The sequence below is a fragment of the Sesamum indicum genome, linkage group LG15 (genome assembly GCF_000512975.1).
Source record: "Sesamum indicum cultivar Zhongzhi No. 13 linkage group LG15, S_indicum_v1.0, whole genome shotgun sequence".
Lineage (NCBI taxonomy): Eukaryota > Viridiplantae > Streptophyta > Magnoliopsida > Lamiales > Pedaliaceae > Sesamum > Sesamum indicum.
In genome coordinates this window covers 9673744-9685115 of record NC_026159.1, presented here as the reverse complement: position 1 = coordinate 9685115, position 11372 = coordinate 9673744, and the positions used below count along the sequence as shown (strand labels likewise).

Sequence of the window (11372 nt, the reverse complement as noted above, 5' to 3'; positions counted from 1 at the left end):
CTAACCTAACACTATTTCTTATCCATTGCTTTTTACTACCACTTCTCTTATACTCCTATTTTTCACCGCAACCTAACATACTCTAAATATAATTTTCAAATTATAAGAAATCTACATATAATTATACCAAACTTAAAAAATATATATAAAATTATTATTTATTATATACACACAAAGACGGGTAGTAAAAACAAAATAACAAATAGGGATACTTATACTCCCATACTCTAAGGTTTAGCGTAAGTACATGTAAACCTTATGTAGTTTGAGAAATTACATCTAGTACTCTTAAGGTTCGTTTCCGTCTAACAAATAAACCCCTCCATCACTCAAATCTTCAAATTTTTTTATATTAATAAAAAATTAAAAAATATATATTTATCCCCAATTGACTTATTACGAATATTGCAGGTTAAATAAGTTTTAGATAAATTGCATAAAAAAATCCCCTGTGTTTTAAAATTCAGCTAAAAATTCCCTGTGTTAAAAAAATAGACAAAAAAATCCTTGTATTTTTAAAACATTGCATACTCTCCCCTTCCGTTATGTAAGTCCTAACGGCATTAATTTTTTGCTGAATTGTTATACCCTTCATATAATAACAATTGATCTTCAATTTAAAAAAATGAACAATCCAGATATTAAATAATTTAGATATATATATATAATATATACTATATTTTAAGGCGGCGACAACCGCCGCCACTAGCCGTCACCTAGACTGTTCTGCACTGCAGGCTCACAAAGGGGCGACGGCGAGGTTGCCCTTGTCAAAGGGGCCGACCTCGCGTGACCCCTTTCCGCTACCCCTACAGCCCCATTTTGGAAGGGTCGACAACCAGATCTAGGTGACCACTTGGCACCGTTGTCGGCCACCAAATGTCGACTATGAGGAAGGAGGTAAAAGAATAAAAATTATTTTTTAAAGTAAAGTAAAAATAATTATTTTTTTAAAATTTTAATAGTTAATTTAAATATTATTTATAATAAAGAATAGAATTTAAAATAATTGAAATTAATATTTTGATATTTAATTGGTATTACTTATAAATAAATAAAATATATTTAAATTAATAAAAATTTAATTGATTTAATAATATATAATTATTATAAGTGACTTTTATATTGCATATAAATTTTTAATTTAAAAAATGAATTTTAGTATATTAAATTTGTATTGTGTTTTTTAAATTCAAAATTTTAATGGTAAAGCGACGGCGAGTAAGTAAACGCTGGTAGGGTCGGGGAAAGGCCCACGCGCGCGTGTTACTTTGTGTATGTGTCACTCTCACCCCCATACACGCACCTCCCACACAGTTAAACTTGTCTCTCCTATCTCCCTCACTCGCTCTCACACACGTGCACTCCTCCTAATTTTCCGGATCACTCTATTTTTCATATGATATTTGTCATAATTACATATAAATTATATATTATTCAAAAAATTATCTTTTGTTCAATAAATAAATTAATTTTTTAATTAAAATTTTCTCAATTTTTAAACTATGTTGAAAATTTCAGTAAGCACGGGACTGAATATGTAGAATTTTTTCAATATTAGGACAATTTTAAAGATTACGTATAGCAAAGGATTAAAAACGTTGAAACCCTATCATGTGGGGTTAAAAGTGTAATTTCACCCTATTATTTGCTTATTTGAAAAGTATAATTATTAATTAATTATAAATATTTAATATTGATAATTAATTTGGTTATTGAAAATGTAATGTAATTGTAATTGATTCACTTCTGAGGCGACATTAAGTAGATATTATAAGTACAACCAATCAAGATTAAGGGCTTAATTAATATTAATAAGGGATAATTATATTTTTCTCCCATAAGGTTTGATATAACTACACATAGATCCTTGTTGGTTTGAAAATTTACATCTAACACCTTTGAGGTTTGCTTTCGTCTAATAAATAAGTCTTTTCGTTAGCCAAAATACACCGAATTTTCTGGTATTAACAAAAATATCGAAGAAGAATCTATATTTATCCTCGATTGACTTATTACTAACTCATAGCATGTTCAATAAATCTTTTTATGATCAAATTACCCTCATACGTCTTCACACGTTAATACATGTGAGGACGTACATCTTCACCGTTATAAGGATAGTTTAGTTCGAAAAAAGCTATTTGACCTGCAATAAGCCAGTGTTAAGTCAATCACTGATAAATGTTAATTTCATTTAGTTTTTTTTATTAATATCATTAAATTAAGTGAATTCTAATTAATAGGATGATTTATTTGATAGATGAAAATAAATCTCAAGATTATTAAATGTAATTTTTCAAATAATAAAAAATTTACTCATAAATACCCTAAACCTAATGGAAGAAGAGTATAATTATCCCTGATAATAATATAGTGAAGGGTGGGTAGTACTAATCTTGTACGTCAATCAGGACAATCAGGACAGCCGTATGCCACATACACTTCTCTCATCAAATTGACACATACCTAAGGGACATATGCCTTCAATTGTACACCCACATGTGATGGGACTAATTAACAATTTAATTATTTTTCAAAGAAGAAATTAAATACTTTGTTTGGTTGGGTTTAAGTTAAAGAATAAATAACAATGAGCTTTCGTGAAATTTGATATAATTATAAATATTTTGTTGTCGCTTGAAAAATTATTAATAATTCTTAAATTTAACAATCGTTTAACAATAAGCCCGATTCATTAATTTTCGTTAGATTTTTATTCATTATTTTTTTATGTTGAACTCACAAAAATACCTTTATTATCTATGAATTATAATTCTATTTATTTTATGAATTAAGTAAATAATTTTTTTAAATTTTTTCATATATTTCGTCCATTTTATATATATATAAGAAATAAATACAACAATGGCAATATTGATAATTTCAGACTTTCATTTAAGGATTACATAACTTTATCAAATTTTAGGGGAGTTCGTCGTAATTTAATCTCAAATTAATTAAAAAATAAAAAATTAATCTAATTTTTTAATTTTATTTTTTGGGATCTGAGATGTAAACGTGCATTTGGGTTTATATAGAAAAAAATAATAATAAAATGAAAACAAGTGGATAATATATAATTAATAATGCAAGCTAATTTAGGGAACAAACCACAATTATTTAAAATGTAGAGTAGGAAAGATGAAGAACAATCATAGCTGTAGTTGCAGGAACTTGTCTAATTAGGTATGCACATTTAATTAGGTTCTTTTGTTTTTTAGGGTGTGTGAAAAGTGATGCAACTTTTTTATTAAGGTAAATTATATTGTATTTTTTTGAATTAGGTTAAATTACATAAATACATCATATTTTTCATAAATTTATAATTGTATCCCCTGAGAGTTGTTAATGTAATATTTTTTTAAGAGTATTTGTGTAAACTTTGCTTCTAAATAGGGGGCGTAGTTATAATTTACAATTATAATTTTCGAGAGCGTAGCTGTAATTTATAAAATACGGGGAGTGTTAGTGTATTTTGACCTAACATCAAGAGTATCGATGAAATTTATCTTATTTTTAATAATTGTATTTTTTTCTCAATAATTATATAATATATATTTATAAATTTTTACTCTAAAATTTCTATTCTATCTTAAAAATTATATATTTAGGACGGATAATAAAAGCAATATAGAATTATACTCACGATAAGCGTATGTAAATTAGAATACAAGACGAATAATTATTTGAAAAAAAATTATCCAAATAAAATGACCATATATATATATATAACCAATTAAAGTTTTTAAAAAATAAAATAAAATTTAAAAATAGAATCAAATGAAAAAGCCTTAGAAATTATAAATCTTGGAGGTGCAAAACATATTTGTTTAGGCCATCTTTGACCCTTGGAAACCATACCCTACCCTACCCTACCCCCCCCCCCCCCCACCCCCCAAACAAGGGGTGGAGTGGAGGGAGATGAGGACAAATCTAATCTTGAATAAAGTATAAATAAAAATGCACAAGACTTTGAATCCAAGTGGGCATACATTAATTATAAGGATTTGAATAGTTTGTGCATGGCTTCATGCATTGAAACCATAATTAGGTAGGGAGAATTATTTTATTTATGGTCCATCCTTGGAATTCAGCACTACCTCCATATTATTTCAAATAATAATTACATTTAGACCCCTGATCTATAATTTATTTACCCAATTATTCATGTATTTTGAAAAATTACACATACGCCCATCAAAAACTTCGATATTATTTACACAAACCACTCATATTTTTTAAAAAATTACACATACGTCTTCCAAAAACGTCAACAACATTACACAAACTATTGCTACTTTTTTGCTGTTTGGAGTGGTTTCTATAATTACGCAAAAAATATGGATAGTGTGTGTAATGAACTGTAGATGTTGTAAATATAATTATCCCTTATATAAATATATAATCTCCAATTCTTTTTTTCTTTATTTTTCAACGTGTCGGGAGTTTTTAGGGTGTATATATTTTTATCTGATTTAAATGAATTTTATAATTATAATTATAATGTCACCGCATTTAAATAATAATACAAACAAATTTTAAGAAGATATATTTTTGGGTAAATTATATCGAATCCCCTAAAGTTAGATTAATTACATTAATATTTCTTATTTTTGAAAATTTATCGATAGACCCTTTGATGAGATGTCAATGTAATATACCTCAAAAAATATTTATATAAAATTTTAATTATTATTAAATAAAATATATTTATAATTTTACAAACTCAAGAGATATCAACATATATAACTTATCCATTTGTCTTTTTGTAAATGAGTTTTGCAGTTTGTCATAATGAAACCTCATTCACATAACAAGAAGTAAATAAGTTATGTGGTTGTAATAATGTCACCTCCTTCGGATAACGAGACAATAGTATTAGGATTAATTGCATTTACATTCCATTTAAAAATAAAAAATTATATTTTTTTAAATAAATGTTTATAATTATACTTACACCCCATCTGAAAATTCCGTTTGTATACCTGACCCGTTTTTAATGATTTGGACGAAAACTATAAATGTCAGTAGAAAATTTAAATAAATTTTTCAGTTTTACTCATTTTTTAACATTCTCACATGAAAAAAAATTTATCTTTACAAAAGGATAAATCTAATATATACAAAGTCAAAATGGTATAAAATTTAAAACTTACATAATTTTTTTTCCCATTATCTGTCGGAAAGAATCGATGTAAATAGTAAATTTTTAAAGGGGTCTAAGTGCAAATAAACCCATAGTATTATAGTGAAATTTAAGGTAAAAAAATGTGGTCCCATATTGGTAATTTGGGGCAGCCTTGTTTTGTGGAAATGCATAGTTCTTGAAGCAAGAATACACGTGCACATGCGCATGCACACAAACACACACAAAGTAAAGACACAAAACCAATGCAATTTTGAGGACCACTTACTAATCTTAAAAGTAGAGTCTAATATTTATAGAAAAAATATGAATATATATATATGATTGGTAAATTGTATTCCAAGAAATTAGTACATGGGATCTTCCTAAAAATGTGCATACCCCTTCATTTATTTATTTATTTTTAATAATTCTAATTGAACCCATTTATTATAGAAATCCCAATTAATCAATCTTTATCTCGAACATATTTCAAGAATTGCTTTTCTTAAAAAAAAAAACAAAATAAATTGAGAAAACACTGGGCGATTTTTCAGTTCGATTCTCATAATAAAAATCAGGTGATAAGCAGTTATAAGTGCCTTGAAATTTGAATTATCTAGGAATGGTGTATATAAACTTCTTTAGAGAATTTTTATATACACAGAATAGTCATATCACTACAGTATACGTTTATTACTGAAGAAAATTTGCCATACCAGCACAATACGCTGGAGCAAATGCTGCATTGGATCCTGATAGACACTCTTTAATATGTTTACGGTTAATGCAAATAAAAACTTTCACATTCTATTTATATGTAAAAAGAAAAATTCTCATTTAAATTAAAGTTGATCAAGTCGAGCCAATCACACAACAAATATGATAGATATCCTCCGTGAATTGTAGTCCTGATCTAAAGTGACAAAGAGAGGTGGTTTGACTGAGTCAAGGGGAGATGTAACTTGGAATTTTTTATTCCCTCTCCTACCAATTATTGAATGATAATACACATATATTGTATGTGATTGAAAGGAAACAAAAGAAACAATAGGAGGAATTGAGAAAATATGACAGTTGGCAAGCATGAGTATGGAGGGGCCTACAGCTCAGTTCTTGATGAAAGGATTTGATGTATGATAGTTGGGATCGAATTTGATCATATTAAAATTAATTATATAATAAATATAATATATTTATTATATGATTAATGTGTAGTATAAGAAAAATAATTTGATTGATAAATTTGATTCGAGTAAGAATTTTTTGAAATGTAGCGGTACTGCTGCAACATATGCAGCCAAAATTCACAATTTTAAATTCAGAGAAAAGAAAAAGGAAGAATAAAGGAGGAGGAGGAGGATGATGATGAAAGAAAGATCCAAAAAAACCATCCACTTAGTCACCATCACTGTGAGGTCAGAGATGCAAAAGAGTGGTGGATCTATAGTCTTGACAAAAAGCCATCAACATTAACTGAATAGAAAGAAAGCATAACAAACTCAAACTATTATATGTACAAAATTTCTTACAAGTTAAGACAACCTTTTCTTCTTCTTATGTATAATAACAAGATTTTACTGTTTTCTTTTTTGGAGTTTAACTACTAGGTGTAAGTACAACAAATTTCTAGTACGAGTACAAAGGGGTGGTAGTTTTATGGGAAAATTTTGGAGACTCGAATGTTGGATCTTTTGGCTCGAAAGAATTCTTGAGGTTGAAGTGATCTTCACAAATGCTTGCACAGCTCGTTGCCTTCCTTTATGCTCATTTCCACCCCTTCGAAACCGCCGTCCTCGATGGCGATTGACGAAGCGGAGTCGAGCCCGGATCCCGCCTGAATCTCTTTGAACATCGCCATGACTTGGATCATTGTGGGACGCTTCCACGGCCGGTCGTCCAAGCAAGCGCACGCTACTTTCAAGTGTTGCAGAAGCTCGATCTCTAAGCTTGGATCCTCTTTTATCAACTCTGGGTCGAAGACATCGCTTATTCTCGTCTTGGCGTGCTGTTTCACCCACCCGACTAGATTGTTGTCCCCGAAATCGGGGGAGTCGGTCGGCTGCTTCCCGGTGAGCAGCTCTAGCAAAACTACACCATAGCTGTAGACGTCGCCTTTTGTTGAACATCTGAAGCTCTGGTAGTACTCTGGAGGGACGTATCCGGGGGTTCCAGCCAATGTGCTGACACTTAAGTGAGTGTCCATTGCACTCATTAGCCTTGCCATTCCGAAATCGGAGACCCTCGCCTCCAAATTCTCGTCGAGTAGAACGTTGCTAGATTTCATGTCCCTGTGAATGATATGAGGAATGCAATTGTGATGAAGGAATGCTAATCCTCTAGCTGCTCCAATCGCAATCTTCCGCCTAGCCGCCCAGTTTAGCTTGATCCCAATTTTTTTCCTGTCGTGCAGAACATCTTCTAGACTTCCGTACTTCATGTACTCGTAGACCAAGAGCCGTTCCTCGCCCACTTTACAATAGCCCAACAAGGGAACAAGGTTCCGATGCTTGATCTTCCCGATTGTTTCCATTTCGGCAGTGAATTCTCGATCGCCTTGACCACTCACATGTATCAATTTCTTGATGGCTACGATGCTTCCATCCTTCAACTGCGCTTTGTACACATCGCCAAAACCACCAGAGCCTATAAGGCTGTCGCTGTGGAAGCCGTTTGTAGCTTCAAGAAGATCAGCAAAAGTGAGCTTCCTTAGAGGCTTTTCGAAGGTCGCAAGGTTAATGCTCAACGCATCACGAGCGCTAAGCTTCCAGTTGCTTTGTGCCGTTGCCGAGTTGGAGTGATTCTCCATATAGGCCTCAAGAGCAGCCTCTTTCTTCTTCCGCCTCTTCTTTGTTTCAACAGCAACAATAATCAAACCAAATATGCAGAAGAGTGAAAACAACAACCCCATTGCCACACTACCTGCCAGTGATGCTTGTTTCCGATGGGACTTTGGATGCTGGCCGCTTCCGGTGCCTAATGCGGAGCCACAAGGCGGAAGGGGGTATCCACAAAGGCCGGAATTATTTGCAAATCTGTAATCAGGAAACGTATCAAATGGGTTCGATTCTGGAATCATTCCTGAGAGATTATTGTTCGAGAGATCAATATCTCCTAGCAACGTAAGGCCCGTCAATGACTGTGGAATCGTCCCGTTCAACCTATTATAGGACAAATCAAGGATTGCAACACTCTTCAATCCCCCCAGCTCTTGGGGAATTGGACCAGAGAGATCATTGTGTCCCATATTAAGTATAGACAAGTAGAACATGGAACCGAGCTCCTTCGGGATGCTACCTTCCAACTTATTGTAAGAAAGGTCGAGAAAGATCATTGACCCGTTGTGATTGAAGGTTGGCTGAGTGATTCCTCTGTAAACTCTAGTGAAATTGCATGGATGCCTGGTCGAAATTCTGTTCAACTGTTCCTGTCTAATGCCCACAAACTCGAGCAAATTCCCAGCTCCATGGCACTGCTTGCTGCCATCATTCTTGATATACACATAGCTCTTCCCAGTAAGCAACGCAACAGCGATGTTGCCAGATTGCTTGAACAGAGCCGGTGGGATCGTCCCATTCAGGAAATTACTGTTGAGATCCAACCAAATCAAGCTGCGGCAATCCCCTAACTCTTCCGGAATACTCCCAGACAAAGAGTTATTCCCAAGCTTCAGAATAGCTAGATTGGCTAACTGGCCCAACGACGCTGGTATTTCCCCACTCAACTGATTATTCGACAAAGAAATCCAATTCAAATTAGAACAGTTGCTAAGACTAGCTGGTATCGATCCGGTCAAGTCGTTGAAATCAAGAATCAAGTTCTCCAAATTCTTCAAGTACATAATCTCTTGTGGGATTTCACCATGGAGTTGATTCAACCACATGATGACATCCCTCAGCTTGGACATGGAACCCAAGCTAGGCGGGATTGTTCCAGTCAAGTAATTGAAACTGAGATCAAGTGACTCCAAATTCGAACAATTACTCAGGCTTTCTGGTATTGGGCCTGTGAACATATTGTTCTGAAGGTACAACACTTTCAAGCTGTTCCTAGGTTCTTGGCAGAGCCCAGAAGGAATCAGGCCGGAGATATTATTGGAACTCACATCTAAAGTCTCCAAAGCCACCAACTTTGACAAAGAATCAGACAAACCACCCACAAAACTATTGAAAGACAACCTCAAAGTCTTCAAATTGCTCAATTTCAAAAGGGTGTCGACAGGCAACTCACCAGAGAAATTGTTGACGGAGATATCAAGAAGCTCCAGGGCAGAGCAAGAAGCCAGGCTTTCAGGCAGAGAACCTGTCAAATTATTGAAGGAAAGATCCAACTCCACAAGGGTTGTGCAGAAATCAGACAGACTAGGAGGGAAAACGCCCTGGAAATCGTTTTGTTGGAGATACAGAAACTGTATGCTCCCACTTGGCAGGTTTGGAACTCCGCCTGTTAGCTGATTGTTGGTGAGATTAAGGAAACTCAGCTTCCCACATGTGGAAAGTGAGTTCCCAACATCACCAAAGAATTTGTTGGAAGACAAGTCCAAGTGTTGCAAGCTGGAGCAGTCGCTGAATTTGGGGAAATTGGTCGAGATATTGTTCATGGAAAGATCCAAATACGACAAATTCTTGAAGTTGAATTCAGGGAAAACCCCGGAAACTTTGTTACCCTTCAGGCTCAAATACTGCAGCCCTGAAAACGCACTGGACAGAAGCCAAGAAACAACGTTCTCACCAGAAATATTGTTGTAAGAAAGATCAAGAACTTGTAAGGACGAAGACAGCCCAGAGGGTCTTCCACCTCCCTTAACAAAAGGGTCCATTGAATTCTTGGAAAGGTTGAGAGAAACCAAACCGGAGCAAACTCCAAGTGCTGGAATATCAGTCACAGGCCCGGAAATCGCATTCTCAGATAGATCTAACGATTTCAAGAGAGCAGTGCAAGACAATCTTGAAACAGAAGAGATTGGGCCGGATATGTTTGCGTTTTTCAGCACAAGGGACTCCAAGTTCTGGAGAGGAAGCAAAAAGCTCGCGACTTTCGACAGGTCGGCGTTGAGATGATAATTGGAGAGGTCAATGGAGGAAACCCTGGAGTTCTTACAGGAGACGCCATGGAAATTGCAGGGAGAAATGGTGGGCTGCCAGCTGATGAGTTCATTGGGGTTGGAGAGTGAGTTCTTGAAGGAAATAAGCTGCTGAGAGTCTCCGACGATGCCATTCTCCTCGGCGGCGGCGGAGGAAACTTGTGGGGCTGTAAGAGACATGAACAAGAAGAAGAAGAAGAAGATTACAGGTATAGTGAGCCGAAGATTGTGACAGTAATAGAGCAAGAAAAACTTGGCAGAGTATAAAGGGTGGTGGAAGAGATTGTTATCGGTTTTCATCTTCAAAGACTGGAAAATTTTCATCATGGGCTGTTTTCTTTCTCTCTACCAGTTCGGCTGCTCTCTTGCTTCTTCCATGAGAGAGAGAGAGAGAGAGAGAGGAGAGAGAGGATTGGTTTGTTTTCAGAGAGAGAGAGAGAGAGGTGAAAAGTGAAGAAAGGGAGTCAAAAGGCGGAGTAAGGAAGGTAAGATGGGTATATATAGTGAATTATGAGTATATTATTTGCTCGAGTTGAAATGGTGGGAGTGGACACAGCTGTTGTTCACATGGCATGTGACACATCTTTCTCTCTCTATACGTATAGGTCTAGCCTCTTCTTCTCTCTCTTTCTCTCTCTATACGTAATGGTCTTTGGGGGGGTTGCCCTGTTATTACAAAAATCTGTTTGTCTCTCTAGGTTTGCGCGTACGTGTGATTAAGAATAGATGGAACTGTCTATTTTTAATGTGAGATTCCATTGCTTTTCTTTAATTGCAATTGTCTTCATTCATGATGCCCTCAAGAATAATTAACTCTAATTACTATTTATTACAATCTCCCCCTTCTACTTTTATTAAATATCACTTCCACTCCCTTCTCCCAATCAACAACATTGTGATTCTAACGGGTAAATTACAATGGGCTCTTTTAAAATTTTTCATAATTAAAAATACTCATTTATTGTTTAGAATATGACAAATACCCCCTAAAATTATAAATATCTCCTTCTGACAGCTCATTTTTTATTAAGAATGTTGTATAGAGCACGATTTTGTATATCAAATAATTTGATGAAAATGTAGGTTTGAAATTGAAATTTTCCAAAGTTTTGTGAATTTAGGAAGTGTTCTTTCCTCGTTAATATAAGTATTTGATGTAGA

The 11372-nt window shown here is 34.2% G+C and overlaps 1 protein-coding gene across 1 annotated transcript; it reads right to left on the bottom strand.

Annotated features, from left to right (window-relative positions):
• LOC105178311 (brassinosteroid LRR receptor kinase-like) lies at nt 6589-10854 on the bottom strand. Its single transcript, XM_011101771.2, has one exon. The coding sequence runs from the start codon at nt 10536-10538 to the stop codon at nt 6858-6860; it is 3681 nt and encodes a 1226-aa protein (XP_011100073.1). The 5' UTR covers nt 10539-10854; the 3' UTR covers nt 6589-6857.

Excerpts from the sequence above, each read along its gene's own strand:
- LOC105178311 (XM_011101771.2), bottom strand. The coding sequence starts at position 10,538 with ATGATGAAAATTTTCCAGTCTTTGAAGATGAAAACCGATAACAATCTC.